Source organism: Lynx rufus, unplaced genomic scaffold (genome assembly GCF_022079265.1).
Source record: "Lynx rufus isolate CCGP_SWC_20201006 ecotype Redwood Valley unplaced genomic scaffold, mLynRuf1.p SCAF_1, whole genome shotgun sequence".
In the NCBI taxonomy this organism is placed as follows: domain Eukaryota; kingdom Metazoa; phylum Chordata; class Mammalia; order Carnivora; family Felidae; genus Lynx; species Lynx rufus.
Genome location: NW_025814823.1, coordinates 208126512 through 208146808, shown reverse-complemented (window position 1 = coordinate 208146808; position 20297 = coordinate 208126512). Strand labels below are relative to the sequence as shown.

General features: G+C 36.8%; 1 protein-coding gene across 4 annotated transcripts in view; it reads right to left on the bottom strand.

Moving 5' to 3' along the window:
* RICTOR (RPTOR independent companion of MTOR complex 2) overlaps nucleotides 1–19809 on the bottom strand; it is a 120965-nt gene extending 101156 nt beyond the window's left edge. For all 4 annotated transcript variants that reach the window (XM_047093281.1, XM_047093295.1, XM_047093288.1 and 1 more), the window contains exons 1-2: nucleotides 19724–19809; nucleotides 19505–19552 (exon numbers count right to left, since the gene is read on the bottom strand). In XM_047093281.1, coding sequence (XP_046949237.1) covers nucleotides 19505–19552; nucleotides 19724–19772 — 97 coding nt within the window. In that variant the 5' untranslated portion in view covers nucleotides 19773–19809. The remainder of the gene's footprint in view (nucleotides 1–19504; nucleotides 19553–19723) is intronic.
* Between the last annotated feature and the right edge of the window lie 488 nt (nucleotides 19810–20297).

Sequence of the window (20297 nt, the reverse complement as noted above, 5' to 3'; positions counted from 1 at the left end):
TTGCAAGATGCACAATATCATATCCCTTCCCATGTATGAGAAAATTTAGGCTCAGAAAATTAAACAGCATGTCAAAGATTTCCCTGCGTATTATGGAGCAAGAATTTGAATCCAGGTCTTCCCTACTACAAACACAATTTTCATTTCACAGTAATAATTAGGAATGTATATTTTCAAAAAAAGAAACAATGTTAATCTTCTAAGCAAAACAGCTTAAACTGATATTAGAAAAAAATACAGTAACACAAAAGTAAACAGTAGTTAGTTCAGATCTGTACAAATTACCAATAAGGTTGGGAATAATGTTATTTCACATAATTTACAATTCTTATTTTATGTGTGTGCATGTGTGTAAGCATACAATAAAAACAATTGTGGGGGGTGTTTCTGACCAGTTTATCTCAATTTCATAAGTCTCCTCAAAGTACAGTAACAGCTGATCTACCTTTATATAGAGAAAGCCCTCTTCTTTTTTAAAAAGTCTCACTACATTAAGTCATCTCGAAAGTTTCCACCAACTTTAAACTCTAGGTTTAGAGTTCAGCTTATTCAGCTTCAGTTTTAAGCTTCCACACCATTAAACTTCAACTACATTAGTTCCTAACCCATGAAGTCTTTCTTTAGTGTAAAGTTTGGCTTACTAAAAATGCTCAGTTCAGGATCAAGGGATAAATAACAAATGAAGAAATCACAGTATCAGTTAAGAATCACATGCATGGTACTTCTAGCGATTAAACTGACATAGCATGTAAAAGTGTTCAATTGAGTGTTAATTAGGATTACACTCAAATACTCAAATAAACACTCAATTATTTTTTAAAGGCAGATCACTCATCAAAATTTTTCATAATATTTCTCTTAATTTATTTTAGGCTATTACCATGGCTTGCTCCAATACTTTCTCTGGGAAATGCTAACAGTAAAAAACAATAATACAACTTAATAACAGTTAAGTCCTCCTTCTCTATTTGCTAAAAATGAAAAACGTCCCTCAATCAACAAACCAAAACCCAGACATTGTATAATCATATTTGTTATGGCAAAACACGTTTCAAGTCTAGTGTCAACCCTAGGGTTGCCAGGAATACTACACTGAGGATTGTGCAGTCTCAGTAGTCCTCACGGGAAAGAATGCCATGATCCCTGAGCAACTTCTGCCATAGCACACACATTCATTTGCCAACCTTAAAGTAGGGTTTTACTTTGCCAAAGGCACAAATGTAGTTATTCCATAATTTCTTTTAAAAATATTCAGGGGGCGCCTGGGTGGCTCTGTCGGCTAAGCATCCAACTTAAGATTTTGGCTCAGATCATGATCTCGGTGAGATCTGCCCCATTCTCTCTCTCTCTCTCTCTCCCCCCCCCCCTTTTCTCTCACTCTCTCTCAAAAAAAAAAAAAAAATCAGGACTCAGAACTCTACCTGGCAAATAAAAAAATATTTATTAAATAAATAAATGTTCCCGCACAGGGGCGCCTGGCTGGCTCATTCATAACAGCACGTGACTCGTGACTCTTGACTTTGGCGTCATGAGTTTGAGCCCCACGTTGCATGTATAGATTACTAAAAAATAACAATAATAACTGTTCATGCACAGAATTAAAAAGCAAAATTAGGGTCCCCTGGGTGACTCAGTCACTTAAGCTTCTGACTTTGGCTTAGGTCTTGATCTCACGGTTCATGACTTCAAGCCCTGCACTGGCCTCTACTGTCAGTATGGAGCCTGCTTCAGATCCCTGCCCCCCTCTCTGTCTGCCCCCTCCCCTGCTGGTTCTCTCTCTCTCAAAATAAATAAACTAAAAAAAAAAAAAAAAAAAAAAAGCAAAATTGGGTAAAAAGTAAGGATTTTTAGCTTGAACAACCAGCTGAAACAGCTGAAAATCTAGATGCTAAAAGACAGCTTATTGCAGGGACCAAAGTTACTTAAAAAAAAAAAAAAAGGACAATTTTAAAAATACATAAAAGTTATGATGTAAGACAAGATTTCCCCCCAAAATTTACCTGCTATCCTGCTTATTTATCAGAGCCCATATTCAGAATAAAAATTTAAAACACATTAAAGAGAATAAAGGTAAAATTAACTTCTCCCAAAAATAAAATTAACTTCTCCCATTCCTCTATTTTCCTTACTTTTTATACTTCCAATCATAGATTCAACACCTAAAGAAAACATCTAGCAGCAGCACCAGGAAAGTGAAATGAACGGAATCATATTTTACAGAGGTTACGCAAGCCTAATAACTCCCTTCTCAATCTCCTAATTTGTCAATCAAGCTTAACTATCCAACCAGTCTACATTTTTTTGAATGACGAGCAACTAATTTTAAGAGCAAGATCTGATTTATCTTGTAATCTCCATCTTAAAACTTCAGAAAACTTATCAGAATAAAGTACTCTGCCTATGATATACAGTCAATAATTACCTGAATAAATGAATACATTTCTATTCACAGTCACAAAGAACTGTCATTATTAATGACAACTCAGACATTATTTGCTACCTCAAAATACTAAAGTGATTAGGGTTGGACATGTGTCCAACAGCCTATTGAAATAGGTCACAAAAAAGTGACCTATTTAGTGCAATCATCATTTCTGCAATGTAGGTTTGGTGGCTTTCTCTTGAATACTGAAGTTTCACGTGATTCAAACTGGATATAAAGTGAAAGGATTAATTCACTCACTTATTCATTCAATTAACATTGATTTAGTGGCATGTGTCATGCATAGCCTTCTCCAGGGACCTCAGTCCATTATCCAGAAAACAGCCAGAGTGATCCTTCTAAATCAGGTAACGTCACTCCCCTGCTTAAAACCTTCTAATAGCTTCCCTTTACAAGCATACCACAATCTCCCAAGTTATTACTTGCCTGCCTCTCTACTCTCCTACTCCCCACTCTTCCTCTCATTCATTCAGCACTAGCCATTATTTGTTCTTTCCTTATTTCTGGGCCTTTGTACCGTATGTTCTTCGACTTGGAAGAAGCAGACATTCCCCCATAGATCTTCACTTGGTGCTTCCTTGTTAGTCCTAAATCAACTAAGTATCATTGCTTCAGAGAAGCTTTTTCCGACAATCCTCCCAACCACCACTCAACTCTCTTTCAAATATCCAACTGTACATTATTCAGAACATTTATTAGTAATTAACATTCTATGTTCACGTGTGTGTCTGCATTCTCCCCACTGGAATATAATCTCCTCAAGGGCAGAGACTCAATCTCTGTTACCACTGAATCACCAGGAAAGGAATGGTACCCTGAACATAGGAAAGGTCAATAAATACTTGTCAACTGTGACTGAGGAAGGCACAATATTATAAACAAGGTAACACAGAAAGTTCTATATACTATAAAAGCCCAAAGAAGGAAGATACTGAACCCTGCTTTGGAAATTAAAATTAACTCTGTAGAAAACTTGTTGCTAGCTACAGTAAAGAGAGTAGGTTAGATAAGGACAGAACTAGAATAGAGAGACTAGTTATGAAGCCAATGCATTCCTCCAGGAAAGTAAATGGGGGCCTGAATAAACGTATGGCAGCAGAAATAAAAATAACAGATTTGACAGGTATTTCAGAAACAAAATCATTATCATCTGGTCGCAGATTTGATGTGTAAAATAAGGACAAGGAATGAGGCTAGGATGTCTCCTGGGTGTCTGCTTTGGCCCCATTAAAGTACTGCTCTTAACCCAGATGAGAAATATAGAAAGATTTTTGTAATAAGATAATTATTAAGTTTGAAACATAGTGATAGAAGTGACTACATGGCCGAGATACTGAGTGAGCAATATGGAGCCTTCACACTAAAATATAAACTTGACATCATTTATTCAGCTAATAAATATTTAATCAAGTACATAGAATGTGCTGGGGTTGTTCTAGGCACTGAGGATACCATGGTGAATGACAAAAGTGTCCTCACAAAACTTATACTCTAAAAGAAAAACAAACAATACTGTAATAGCAGTAGTGACAAAGGCAATGGAAGAGGAAACAATATAAAAGAATCGAAAGTGGCAGAGATGGGGGCTACCTGCAATAGAATGATCAGAGCAGGCCTCACTGATAAACTGATACTTGAGCAGAGAATTAGGTGAAGTAAGGGAGCAAGCCTACAAATATTGGGGGAAGAACAATTCAGACAATGTAACAGAGGTACAAAGATTCTGGCTCTAAAAAGAGAGTATGAGTAGGAGTGGATGGCAAGGAGACTGTTTTGCCAAATAGAGTAAAAGTATTAGGAAATGAGAATGTATACAGAGGTAGCCAGAGACCAGATTACAATGGGAGTCATCACATAGAGTGGTAGCATATTTTTTAGAAAAATTTTCTTGTCATACACATTCCAGTATTTAATACAGCGCTGAGAATATAGCAGGTGCTCAGTGACTTCTTTCCAAATTAGTGAAAAAAAAAAAAATCAATGTATTAATGAATCCCCATTTTGTTTGAGCCCAATTTATAGCTGATCAGTTCCCAACCTCCAATTCATCCCCAAAGGATAAATCAAATAGCAATTTAAAGGACTATATTATAAGTTTTAGCAATCTTCAGAAGCACAATTCTTAAAATGTTTTGAACAGTGACATCATCACTAGAACAAGTATATATTCTTCCAAGGGGACTGCTTAAAGGAAACATCTAATTCAAAGTATATGATTTTTAGATTATCTGCTAAACCAACACATTATTTGATAACTTCACATTTTGTAATGTTTTAATAATCATTTTAGACCAAGCTCTGATCGTGCTGGACAGCCAACAGTTTACTGTATTACTTCAGTTCTATTCTAGGAAAAATCATTTAAAACAGTTGGAAAGTAAATGATGTACCGTATGTACAAGAGCAGTAACATAATCCTGAAAAACATGGCTAAAAATATAGATTTACTGCATTTTGTCATTCTTAATTGATAGAATCAATCACTCACAACTGACCATTAAAATCAAGTATTCTTCTGATAGCAAATAATCCACACTCAGTGAACTAAACAGTCTAGATTCAGAATCAGCAAGGATCTTCCAAGGCTATTAAATGTTCCTGCCTTCAGGGAATTCCAAACTCATTGTTTTCCATACTTTCAGAGTAGATACATGAAAATTTAAAACATTTTGAATATTTAAAAGAAAGTGAATACTAATATTTTTTAAATTATCAACATTTAGAAAATGCACTTTATCAGAAACTTCTCCACCTCCAGTATAGTGAATACTTGTTTCACTTTCACATTTACTCTTGTTCTTGCATACTGAAATAAGTAAAATGTTCTTTATTCTACTAACCTATGCTTAGCACATATTGCTAAGTTGCTTTCAAGTGTTTAATCAATTTCCTATGCAATACTCAGTTCTAATTTCTTGGAGACAAGCATCAAGAGATGAGCAGTGAAATTTTTTTCTATCAAAGCATCACCAACTCTCAGGGGAAAATAATCCCCAAAATCTAATGAAGGATTAAGTAAAAACAAAAACAAAAAATTCTTTAACAATTAAAATTTATTTTAAAGCAAAGAACATAAAACACTATCAGATACAGCAAAAAAAAAAAAAAAAAAGTCCATTACTATGGCATGTCCTATTACATTAAAGAGTCACCAGAAGAAAGACTAGAAATAGAAAAAGAAACAGAAACCAGTGAGAGAAACTGAAAAATACTAAGGGAAAGACAGAAAAACAATCACATAAAGACACTTTATAACTGTCAGTGAGGTAGGTCCTAGACACTCTCACTTAGTCTCATCAAGTTCTAATAAATCTACTAAAAAATTCAATCACATTATTGCTCCTTCATGTGGGAAACCTGGAGAAGAATCAGACAGAGTTCTAAGGGTCTCTTTTGAGCTCTTAAGAAAGAGAATCAGAAAAGACATTTAAACACTTATGCTCTTTGAAGAAGCATCTCTCTATTGCGTACTCTAACAACTTGTCAACTTTGATGAATACCTGAAACTGCATGTTGTAAATCTAACACATTAACACACTGATATTTCCATATAAGAATATTACTGAAGTGAGGACCAAAAAGGGTTTATTATCCTCCCTTTTTCCCTGTAGAAATACCAAACCAATTTCAGTAATCATCCCACCAATTTTATTAGGTCAATGCAAAACTTTTATTGAGTTGAAATTCTAATTTTTCCAAATTTTTTCTCACCTGTAGCTTTGAGCAGCTTATTTTGATCTGATTATACTTTTTCTTAGAATAATCCTTAAAAAAACAAAACACAAAAAATTCACCTATGTGTTAACTGGCTACAAACTATTGAAGCAAAAAGTCAGTCTAAAGAGGCAAAAGACTGAGATATTCAGAAAATGATTTTAATTTTTTAAGGAAAGTTGGAATTAATCTCATTATGCCAAACCCTGTCCACTCACATAAATCCACTCCCCTTTCAAAAGGAAAGAATCCATCCACATCATGACATACCTGATATACACTTTATATACAACATGGTGATGTAACACCATCATATGCCCATTGATCACTGGGCATATGAAATCAGATACAAGAGTACATACTGTATGGATGTATTACAGAAAGTTCAGAAACAGGCAAAACTAGTCTATGGTGTTAGAAGTCAAAATAGTGGTATCCTTCATGGGGGGAAGTAGTGCCTGGAAAGAGACACAATGAGAGCTTCTGAGGTATTGCAATATTCTGATTCTTGATTGGGGTTCTGATCATCCATATGTTCAATTTGTCAAAATGTACTGGACTATACAATTATGACAAACATTTTTTGGATCCATGTTTTCTTTAAATAAAAAACAGGGGCGCCTGGGTGGCTCAGTCAGTTAAGTACTTGACTTCAGCCCAAGTCATGATCTCATGGTTTATGAGTTTGTGCTGCGCGTTGGGCTCTGTGCTGGCAGCTCAGAGCCTGCAGCCTGCTTCTGATGGTCTGTCTCCCTCTCTTTCTGCCCCTCCCCCTGCTCATACTTTGTCTTTCTCTCTTTCTCTCTCTCTCTCAAAAAAAAAAAAAAACCCTAAAAATTTTTCAAAAAATAAACTAAAAAATTTAGTAATATTTACTGCTCTCAATATATTAGGCATTTTAACATGTAAAAAGAGGGTCTAACATCTCCATGTAGTTTTCAAGGCCCTCAATAACTTACCCCTACTTTACAAATCCAGTATGAATACTAAAATTCTTTATCCTTATTCATCTCGCAGTAAAATTTTTAATGTCTTTATTCACACTCCATGCCTCTTGATTTAACCACATCCTGCTCATTCAAAGCTGTAACAGTGTCCCACTTTCTTTTATTTTTTTCCCAGCTCATACCTCTCTCTCCCTTCTCTCATCTCCCCTGCTTTAAATTACCACTAAAGAACACCCAATATCTATTTATTTATATCTATGTGCCAAAATTATAGTAAATATTTTATAAACATTTCATTCATTTCTCAAATAAGTGTTATTCCAGCAGAGATGAGAAAACATGCTCAGAGACGGCAACTTGTCCAAACTCAAAAAAATTTCTAAGAGGCAGGATCAAGATTCAAATCCAGATCTGTCTGACTCTAAAGGCCATGTTCATAGCTACAGAGCTAGATTGTCTCTATATTATGCAATTAGCACATTATTTAATGTTATTTTGTTCATATTAGTCATATTTTGTACCTTAATGTCTATCTTTATATAATCCTACCATCCATATTGTATACATATATTCTAACTCTATCAAGTCATACCTTACCTGCTTTAAACCATGCTATGAGGCAATGCTATCTGGAAAACAACTGGGATGTAAAAGTAAGCACTCCGAAAAATGGCAATGAAGACTCAAAGTATGTATCTTCAACAGGTTTAGTCATTACAGGTAACATATATTATTGTCAGTAGGGCTCCTTAATTCTTCATAATCACAACATATTTATATTTGTTTTCCATATAATATTAATAACTCCAGTTAGTTTCTATTTTACTACACTGTAAAAGTAAAAAAATAAAGGACTGCTAAATGTAAGAATGATAGTTGCAATGTAAAGTGATAGCTGAGTACAAGGACACAGCACATAAGATCAAAAAGAGCAGTCCAATGTCATACAAGGTATTAATAAATTGCCCCCTCCACCTCCCACACAATAATCGACATTCATTATGATGACCCCAGCTAAAGATAAAAAGTTAAAATATAGTTGATATATCCTTCTTAAGAAAGGGGAGAAGTACATAATAGTTACAGAAATAATTTTATCCAAAATGGTTAAAATGTACATTTTAGATCTCAGCCAATAGCCTGCTTGAGGGCTCCAAATTGACATTACTACAATATATGGCATACTTATTTAGTCACTAGTTATTCCAGCAATATCATTTATCTTCTATTGTCCTTGTTTTTAAAAAGATTATAAAGGGTTAAATGCATAGGTTTTAGAATCAAAAATAGTGAATGGGATCTGAATCCTGCCTCTCTCTTTTACTGGCAGTTATGACCTGGGGCTAGTTAGGCATCCTCCGGGCCCCACTTTCTTCATCAGTGATATAAGGATATTAAGAGATATGTTTTAGAAACGTAGGAAGACTAGGGGCGCCTGGGTAGCTTAGTCGGTTGAACGTCCAACTTTGGCTCAGGTCATAATCTCCCAGTCCCTGTGTTCGAGCCCCCCTCTCTCTCTGCTCCTCCCACCCCCCAGTCTGTCTGTCTGTCTATCTCTCTCAAAAAGAAATAAACAAAAAAAAAAAAAAAAAAGAACTGTAGGAAGACTACATTAGATAATTTAAGTAATGTTTTTAACAGTTTCTAGCATATAGTAAAGTTCCAAATATGGTGGTGGCTATTTTTTTTTGTAATCAAAGACCATGTCTTAAAAAGCTAGCAACCAGCACAACGCTGGACACACAAGCAGTACTCATTAGTAGTTGGTGATTGGCCTGTATCACAGAAAAGAGTTAAGAGTCTAATAGCGCATGGCAGCATCCAACCTGAGTACACCTACTACTTTTATGTGTAAATACTTAGAAAATAAAAAATGAAGGAACTAGGATCGATCACTGAAAAACGATTCCTTTATTAAATTTTGGCTAATTTCATAAGAATTTCATTAACAAACATGGCTGCTCAGCAAAGAAATAAACAACACTGAATAAGATACCTATAAGTGAAAGGTTTGAATAATGATGGATGACATTTGTCAGATAGCAGAGAGAAGATTCCTATTTTGAATGAGAGAGAGCTAATAAAATAAAAGTAGCTTCCAATATAGTTAAAATAAACATAATGTGTATATACACACACCTCCCCCAAATCCACTCATATTCCAGTACCCCAAGTGAACATTTACTCTCATTACTTATTTTAAAAACAATTACACTTTTTCTCTACCATACCTTTACAATATAGAAACAATTACTGATATAAATGAAATTTTTTTCCTAGAACTCAAAAATAAGTCTAAACTTTTAAAATAAAACAACTATTAGAAGAATAATAACAAGAAAAGACAACTGCTACAGTTTATCCAAATCCCTTACTCTTCTCCTTTATTATTTCCTTTTGAAGCATAATCAGCATCCTTTTAAATTTCTTCCATTAATGTATATTTCTTCCAATAATGTATATTTCTATATTCAAAACAATGCTGAAACATGAACATAGAACACTGAATTCTCCCATGACAAAGGAGAAAAAGGCTATTTTAAGGTTCTTATTAAAATACATAAAGTGATTTAAACATTTTTAAGGTTATGCTAATCTAAAATTTAACTCACTAAAAAGCTGTAAAAACTGATGTTGAGAATTATCCTCATATGACTCACGAAATCTTACAGAAGAATTAATCTGACCTGTTTGGACCAAGTTATGCATGCCATTCAAAAATAACACTGGAAATACAAGCTACAGCAATAAAATAAAACCACAAGTCATTCAAATTAAACAAAGTAGAAAACAGCTATTTGTATTCAAATAGTCCATTATCATGATTTTATACTAATCATGTGACAGATATGATTAAAAACTTATCCACAACACATGTAAATAAAATGTTCCACAATATTCTACCAGCCACCTGGTCACACACGCAGAAACTGCCATATAGCTAAATGTTAAGAGTTCACAGCTCACCTACCTCCAACCACTGGAGTCTTCTCTCTTTCTGCAACTCTATTCCCCTCAGTTTTTTTTCTTTTTCCTTTCTCTCTCTCTCTCTCTTTTTTTTTTTTTTTTCCCTTGGGGGAGGGGGCTGGTGGTGACGGTAGTGGTGTGGTGAAGTTTAGGGAGTGTATTACACAGAATTATGAGTGAAGAAAAAGCAGGGCAATTAAAAGTTTTAGTATATGAGGATGAACATTAAGCATGGAAATAATTAGTATACTATCTTAAGATGTGATTTCTCAAAGTATGAAACTACATATGTGTGTGTATATATATACATATGTATACATATATATACATATACATATATACATATAAAAACATCTAAAAGCAGTTAAATACACTTTTATCTGGTAAGTTGTTCCTTCTAAGTAACTGAAAGTAAATTACTTGGTAGTCTTCTTTGTTTACAGCTCTATGTCTCTTCACTCTTTATTCATTACAAGAAACACATGAAATTACACTAGATTCTGAACAAAACTACTAAAATCCCTGCAAGTGGCAATGCAACTCTCATTTTGCTGCTTTAGTAAAAGCAATAATTTCCCCAGTACACCCTTTACCCAAATAACTAGAGGCCTGGGTAGGGTGTCTGGATTTAGCAATGAAACATTCCACGCTTTTCAGAATGATTTTAATTTCAAATATTCTATCTCACTGTAAGGCCAAACGTTTAATTCTGAGATCAAAAAAATGGTCATTTTAGTGTGGAAAATAACGAAAATAATACCCATCTCATTTATAATCTCTATCTCCATATTGCATACATCTAGAAGTTTGGTAACAAATTTACAGAGCCCTTTGAACATGCAGTATTAATTAACGATGGGGAAAGGAAACACATATACTACAAAACAATGGAAGAAAAAAAATCATTTATATTTGGATTTAGAGTAACAGCCAAGCATTTATATACTCATAGTCACAAGCACACAATTATTTCACAATATGCCTATAAGCTCTCAGTCCAGTCCCAAACTACCTTCAAAGTCAAAAGAGCCCTACTTTGAAATGTAATCAATCTTGAATAATTAAGACATTTACATACAGAACTCATCACCAACTTTTTCTCAACATTACCTTCAAATACTGAATAATATTCCAGGAATGTGTTAGTTCACAAAATTAAGTTACAATTTTTAAAACACTGATCCAAAGTTCTACCTATTCAAATGCTACCCTTTTAAGCAAAGGTCTTATAGGTGTCAAGACTATTGTGAGGTCTTTCCTCTAAGCTATTCCTTACCTGTCTTCCATTTTTTTCTGAATTCCTCCAGATTCTGATTCCTTTATAAGGACAACTGACAGGCTCTTCAAATATTATTATCTTATATTATGCCCTGATATAGGTATATCCCAAACGTAATATAAACTTGAAGCCAAGAATTGGCCTTCCTGATTCACAGTAACACTTACTAACACAATTATATAATATACTGATCAAAAATATGCTGACTGACATTAACAAACCACTATAAATCTAAATCTTCAACATAGTGGGGTAAAAAATGGCCAAGTAATTAAAAGAGCCAAATTTTTAAAAATCCAGGTAATTAAAAAACTATTTTTGTATTTCTTAATAAACTCAACTGAATCCATAAATAAGATATTTTGAAGTCTCAGCATATCCTCAATTTCATTGTACTTTATAGAAATTTCATCATTACCAGGTGCTCTGCTCAGTTTATGCAATCTGTCTGGACCAGACTTAATAATAAGAATGAATTTTAAGAATGTACTTAGGTTTAGGTTCTCTTTCAATCCTGTGACTTTGGACATATATTTAGCTAGTTTTACACAATTATTTTCAACTTAGTTTGGCATCTGCATAATATTTAAAGTATATTCATTGCAGAGATAAAATAAAAGTAGCTCATCAGTTTTAACCTGGCCACACTAACAAAAAAGCACAGATAATACAAAACAATGGATGATCCAAAAAGCATTAACAGTCAACTCTCAATTATTCATATGTGGATTACCTAATATATATTTTAGCCTATTTATGTTTGCTATTCTAATAGTATTTGCTCATGAAATAAAAATTGATGCTAATCATTCACATAAAAGACACACCAATCTACTGCAGGGGAGGAAAGCATACAAAATCTTCCCAAACCACATATAAATAATGCTATTTAGATTATGTAATTTAGCACTCTTCCATCATTATTCACCTTTTTATTAAGTGCAGGTAAATGAGAGTGGACTGTATTTAGCTTGGTGATAGTCAGAGGTACAGATACACAGGCATGCAAACCATTCACTCACCCCACTGTGCTTTTCACAGCCCTATTTTCAGTAGCCTGAGACCTGGGAGGGGGAGGAGGCAAGTCACTGCAGATGATCACTTAAAAGGAAATTGAGAGTTGACTATAATTTACATTTAAAGTACTATGAAATACCATCACTCCTACATGTATTCATTGCCGTTCATGGGAATACTTCTCACAGTGATTTAACAAGGCTGTAATGCTTTCTTTTAACCTTTCAATATCCCAGAAACGTGATAGCTGAGAATCACAAAGACGGAAGTGACACTATTAAACATGTAACTTAGTATGCGTTTTAGAAATTCAGGAAACTGAAGCCCAGAGAGGTTAAATAGCAAGCCAATATCCTCAGATTAAGTAAAACTGAGTATTCCAGACGTCAACTTCAATGCCACAGTTTCACCGCCTCTTCAACCAAAACTCTCCTCTTGGCTTCAGAGATCATAGTCTTGCTAGTTTTCTTCTCTTCTGTTGGCCACCTTTTTGTCATTGACTCCTACACTATGACAGACACTCTCATCAGCTCATCCTCTAATACTCAAGTCCTTAGCTCTAACTACATTTACATTCTTCTTCTCTCAATGACCTATACAGGAAACAATCAGATCACAACTTCAGAACCATTCTGGTACTCACAGCTACCTTTTATACATCTTTCATAGACTTAATCACCTGATATTCAAGTGTAAAGCTGAACTCATTATCATCCCTCCAAAATGAGTTTCTTCATTTCATGGCACCCTCAATCTCACTGTTCCTCAGGACTACAAACTTAAAATGTTTTTACTTCTACTCTCCTTAATACGGTACTACTCCATTTCCCATCTCTCTCTCCATTCTGCCATTCAATAAATACTTCAGTTATTATTATATGATAGATGCTGGGAAAGCTTAAGATCTGGTGAGGGAACAAGTGGACAAAGAACTTAAGGCAATGGGAAGAGATATTTAGAAAGGAATAAACACAGATGTGGCAAAGTAGAGGAGGAAGCAATGAATTCCCACTGGAATGATTTTTAGCAGTAGCACGTGACCCAGACCTTAAAAAATTAGGATTTCAATAAAGAGTGCTGAAAATGAAATTCTAGGCAGAGGAAACAACCTACCCAAGGTCAATAGAACTGTATGCCAAGTACAAGGAATAAATTATTTTTGCTAAAGCAGATTCTCAACCAGGGGTATAACACTATCTGCACAGGGAAAGAACAAGAATGGGGAGGAAGGTGCTTTAGAGTAGCAAACTCTCATCCTCTTTGAGAAGCACTGTGTGTAAAGAAGGAAGAGAGTGTATTACAACAGATAAACTATGCACAGAGGTTGACAGAATAATACGATTAAGACAGTACAGAAGATAACAATTCTGAAATAAATCATAAAAGGCCTTCAATGCCAAGCTAAGAAATCTGGACTTGATTCTGGGAGCAAAAATGAGGCAGTGAAGTGTAAGTGTTTTTTTGTTTGTTTGTTTTTGTTTTTTACTTAAGGGAATGATGATAAGATCAGATCTATATTTCAGAAAAATAATCTTGGCGATCATATAGTAGAGAAAGTGAAAAAAGATTCGAGAAGATTTTACATCATCCAAATGAGATAATAAAGATGTGAACTAAACCAATGACAATGGAATATGAAGAGACTAGATTCATTAGATATTTCAGAAGCAAACTGGAGGACCATGGCAACTGAACAATAAGCAGTAGGTCTCTAGCTTGGTTATTAGGAAGGATGGTGGTGGTAAATAGAAAGGGAAATGGGAATATGCAAAGTCTTACACATTGGGCCTTTTAGAGGAGTACTAGACAAAAAATGCTAATATGTTTTGCAAGCTTAAGATAAAGGGTCTGAATAAAAATATAGTTAACATAACCATCGCAACTCTTGGATTTTTTTTCAACTCATGGATTTTTGAAGCCATCAGTGAAAAGACTGTTCAGGGACTCAGCATTATAGGAGACAAGAAGATCAAGGACAGAACCTTAGGGTTCACTTGCTTACGGAGCTGCAAAACCAGTCAGTGAACAGAGAAGGAGCAGCATGAGAGGTAGGAAAAGAAGTAGGAGAATATTTCACAAAAGTCAAGTGAAGAAATAGTTGCAAGAATAGCAACAGTGTGGTGGCTACAAGTGCATGATCTGAAGTTAGTCACTCACTAACCCTAAGATCCTGACTGAGTTACTTACCTAAATTTCAGACCTTCAGAATTTTAAAGGCTATATCTTCCACTATAGGGATAAAAAGAATACTTCAAACAGTTATTAAGGATTAAGTGAGATAACATATTTTAGTGCCTGGAACAAAACTATTAATACAGTAGTAGCACTAAAATAGAATGGGGAACTTAAAAATGCCAATGAATTTTGCATGAGATTACCAGCATCCTTCAAAAACCTATTTTCAGTACAGCGGGAAAGCTGTGCTTAGAAGACTATAGTGTTAAGGAAGAAAGCTACAGAGTGATGATAAACCGTTCTTTCTATAGAACCTATCGAAAAACAACTGTTTTGTAATCTTTGTCTTTATCTTTCCACACCTCCCACCACCATCCCATGCCTGGTTTAGTACCTGACCCATATGAAGGATACAAGAAATGATTACTGAACATGACAAAAATTAGCCAATAGGAAGGAAGAAATGAAAAAGCAAAGGATCTTAGTTCTACAAAGAATCTTAGAGAAACAGTATCAGGAGCATAAAATGCCTTTCCAGGTTAGCCTTAGAAAGGAACAGAGATGCTTTATTCCCTGACTCAGGGAAACTGAAGTATGTATGAAATATAAAAAGTTGGCTCAGTAAGTAGAGCATGCAACTCTTGATCTGGGGGTCATGAATTTGAGCCCCAGGTTAGGCACAAAGATTACCTTAAAAAATAAATAAAGGAGAGAAGAAAACGGAATTAACATTAGACAGCTTCTACCTTCTTAATAAAGAAATGTTAAGTACTCTGCACAAAGTAAGAGAACTCCAAAGTCAGTCTGAACTCTGAAGAAAACAAATTAGTTGGTAACTGCATTTCAAAATATATTCACCTTCATTTGTCTCCAACACCCTCGTCTAGTCTCCCACCATTTCTTAGATTACATCAGCAGCTTCCTAGGCAGCTCCTCTTCACGCAGACTTTACCCTCCCCAAGGTGTGGTATATTCTCTTGAGAGCCCACGTTTCCTTTCACTATGTTCCTCACTATTCTTATAAGTCAACCACTCTGTGAAGCTTCTCTAATCCTCTAACCATCAAACAGTTCATCATTTTCTTCTCAAGGCTACTTCTAGTCCTTGTGCAGTCTGATTACTTAACTCATCGTTCCATATTGCAGGCACTTTATTATGTCTATTCCAGTAAACTCCTAAAAAGAATAACATCTTCCTTATCTTCATTCCTTCAGCACTTAATTCAGCATTTAGGATATAATGGCCATTCATTCAATGTTTGTTTTGTCTAACTGAAGTCAGCAATTAAACAACATAAGTAATCTGCTGTCTAGAAAAAATCAGGAAACAAAAAGTACTGTTCAAATCTGCATCATTCAGATAACCTTCCTACTTTTCTAAGTATTAAACAGCAACTAAGACCATTTTTTTCTTCTTACTAATGGAAAAGTAAAAGCGTTGGATAATCAAAAAATATAAAACTCAATACTTTTAAATAAATTATATTCTAATAGTTACATTAGAATACAGGTTTGTCCATGTCCTTAAATTCACTCTGAACATAATGATTAAATTACTGTATAGTAAGAAGGACGTACACAGGAAGAATACTCTGTGTCTTTTCAAGTTATTCAGTAGCATAAGAGATAACACTACTGGACTGATAAAAAAAAAAAAAAAAACAACAACAGGCTATCCTTGCAGTGGAAGTGACTAAGGGAAGCATTTTGGTTTCAAAATAGATATTGGCATGCAAAACAGAGAGAGTATTTAAATGATATCAATAGCAAATATCAGGGACTTTCACAAATTAAGTAGAGTAGTTGTTTGAACAAAACTGAAAGCAACAATTACCAATATGTTTACTGTGAGATCTACTGCAATGAAGTTCCTAAACTAGATCAAAATTAACCCATCAACAATTTCTAGTTGACACATACTATGTATGAAGGAACTACAGCACTAATAACCAATACCAAAACCAAAGTGCCATATAACTCTCCTGAGCCTCAAAAAGCTTGCAAGACTAGTTAAAATATTATTACTAAGAAATTTTCTGAAGTCAGAGAAAAAATTCTAAGGTTCTATAAAATAAAATATTACATTTTACTTAACTGCACATAATAGATTACTCTTTGCTTAGACCTAATTTACTGGTAATCTCACAGATTATTTCTTTACAGTAACTATATTCAAAAACTCTACTTCAGACAGACTATACCCAATTAATAGTAAGTCTCAAAAAAAATGAAAGCCTCAATACCATAATTCCTTATTAACAAGTTTATGATGTTCAAAACAATTCTGAAATATTTTAAATGTGATATAATTTTGATTCCATAGTGTAGGAAGACAACTAACATTTAGTTAACATCACTCACAAAAGTATCAGCTCCTGTGCTGAGTATTTTAAGCACTAGTTCTCATATTCTGAATAAGCCTCTGAAGTTATCTCTCTTGGATATGAAGAAACCAAGAATCAAGCAAGGTCAAATAACTTGCCTCAAATCACCTATTAGATATTCCAGCTAAGATTATAATCCAGAACTATTTGACTTTACGGTCTCATCTCTTTTCACTACATACTGATGGTTTCTTTTGGAATAACAATGAACTGTGTGAGACAGCTACACAAAGAATTTCTCAAAGATTACATAAAAACAATTAAAAAGAGAGCAAACACTGCCTTCACATTAAAAACAAGTAGTTCTGGTTACCCAAACTTAACCTAAAACATACAGTAATCCAATCCACAAACAGCCGCCCTTCAGCTGCAACTCAGACTGCCTATAGTTCTCAAATTATTACTAAAGTATAATTCCTCCTGAACTTTCTTCACATTAGATCCACGAGACGTCTTTAGATCCACAAATCTTCTTTTAACAATGACATGACTGTCAGAATAGCAGTTTCTTGAACAATAGCTTCCCTATATAATGAATCTGAGATTACTTTTTTTATTCTAAACTTCCTTAGGATTTAGGAATAAATCTCATATAACCTCTCTCACTTGCATACGCCTTTTGCAATCAGATTCAACTGGCTGTGTATATTTCAAACTGAAGTATATTTTGTCAAGGCAAGCAGAAATAGCATTTTCTACTTTTTGCATTATCTTGAAAATACCTATTGACATAGGTGTTCACTAATTGTCCAGAGAGCATAACATTTTAAATGGCAAACATACAGAGTTATCTGTGTACTTGAGTAAGACTGAAGTAAATCAAAGGTATCAAATTTGCACATAAGCTCTCATACAAACTAAACTTCTGATACCAGCCGCAGAAATCACTATACACAGAAGTTCTGCAAACTCAATTTAAAGCACAAATACAATTTATTTCTAGTACCACATCCAAACAGGTTTTTAATGAGAACATTAAGACAGAAGATCTATCTAATAAATGCTCTTTTCACCTCCATCTAAACACATATGCTCATGTAGAAATTAAATCAATAAAGTATACCTGTTACAGAACTCAAATGCTAATGTTAAGCCCTGTAGGAATTTTGTTGTTAAGAAATTTACTAGAAAATCTTTTCCCACATATATTTTCAGATTTTCCAAGTGTGTTTGTTATATATACAGTCAAGTTTCCAAACTGTTACACAAAAGTCAAAAGCTTTACATCTTTCTACACTAACACTCAAACCCAATTCGCTGGGGAAAAAATGTTGCAATTTAGTGCATTAGTAGAAATCTTTCTGCCTGTTCATACCAGTGCCTAGTTCACCCAAAACAAAGTCCCTGAACTTTCAGAATAAAATACTCTTACAAAAATGCACTCTTGTAGCTAAATGAAAAGTAGACGTTTAGTTAATAAGTTATCTTACACTTTGACATACAAAATAAAACAAATTAGACAATGCCTTAAATACCAGAGATGAGCCTCAACAAGGAGCCCGCGTCTGACAAATACTTTAGATAAGTCACTACGTCAAATAGAACGTAGGTTAAATTTTTTATTTTTTATAGAATGTTTATGACTTTTCTTTGTAACATTCTAAAATGTTTTTCGGATCTCAAAAAAGGAAACTGACTCTGTACAGCTGAACCACTTTACACTCTATGCTACAGCCGGTGTGAAATATGACTTCTTCGGAATCAGCAGACCAGATCCTGTTTACCGTGGAAGAAAAAAGAAAAACCGTGTGTATAACTACTAAATCTTCAGCCAGGTATTGTCGAATAAACTCCAGTACGGTGCCTAACGGAAGATACACTGGCCAGCAGCAGGATTAGGTCCTTAAAAATACAACCGGGGTTCGCCCAGTTCCGAAGGTGTAAACAAACCCATCGCCACTGCAGAAGGTAAACAATGAACCTGCAGCGAGGGTGAGGGGGCGGTCTTTGCCAACTACAGTCCCAGCCGCCCGGGAAAGGGAAACGGGAATGAACTACGGCGTAAACCAGACACTTAGCCACAGTCACTGACTCTAGGTTTCACTACCGAGTTATCAATGCTCCGGGTCCCCCAGAGCGGTGGGCAAAGAGAAAAGCAGTCACGCAGGCAGCAGAACCCAGCAGGTCCGGCTTCTGCTCTGGGGGACGGGTAGGGCAGGATGTGGTCGCTCTTCCCTCAGACATCCTCCGGCAACCTAAATAACAGCCTCTACCTCCCGCCGGCCGCCTCCGGGCGAATGGCTGCACGAGCTCCGGGATGGGAGTTAAACGCTCCCTCGGGGGTCCAGGCAACCCAGAGGGTCACCGACTCCGCCGAGTCCCGCTCGGCGTTCCCCGGCACCCGCCGCACCCAGAGGCCCGGAGAAGGGCGCGGGGCGAGGAAAGCGGGCATCGGGAAGGGGGATGGGTCCCGGGAGGCGGCCCCGGGCTCCGCTCCTGCGGGCCAGCAGGCGGGGCTCGGGCTCTGCCTCCCGCACCCCCGCGGGTCCCGTGCGGGGCCCGCCCCTGCCCCCTGCCCCCGGGCCCCAGCTCCTCCCCAGCAGCGCGCCCTCGCCGGCGCCCGCGGCGCCCCACGTTACCTCGGGTCAGATCCAGCGGGACGTTCTCCTCGCCGCTGTCATTCCGCCCTGCACGAAACAGACACACAGCTCCAATTAGGATTCGTTCGCAGGCCAGCGGCGGCAGCCCTGGCTCCGGCCAGCGCCCCTAATCGCTCCGCCTGCCCAGGGCCAGGGGGAGGCAAGGGCCAGGGGTCGCGGGCCCCAGGCGGCGGGGGGTGAGGGTTGCAGCGGGCTTACCTCGTATTCGGAGGTTCTTTAGCGAGCGGCCGCGGCCGATCGCCGCCATATTGACGGGTTTCAGTCACAACACCGGAAACCTCGCCCAATCGCGCGAGAACCCCTTCCCCTCCCCGCGCGCCGCGCCCGCCCCCCGCGGCATCTCCCCCGCCCCTCCGCGGCGGCAGGCGGCGGGTGGTGCCGATTGAGCCCCGGGCGTGGAGGGAGCGCGGGGCCAAGCTGGGGTCTCTTGTGCAGCTCGCGGCGCGCGCACACGTCCGTCCACCGGAGTGCGCGAGGTCGCGGCGACGCGCGTGGCCCTCCGAGAGCATGTCGGCTGGGAGATGGCATTTCCCACGAGGGGAATCCCATTGATGAGAGTTTGCAGCGTGGAGGATGCTTCCCCTCCAGTGCTGCGGAAACTGTAATCAGAGCCGGGGCGAGCTGGGAGGAGGCCGGGATGCGGCCGACCGGCCACCTGCGGAAACCATCCTGCCTGATTGTCCTGCTTGCTTTCAAGCCCCCTTCCTTATTCATCAGTTAAAACGATGTTTACTTAAAAGAAAGAAAGAAAACAACAACGCTGCGCGCAGTT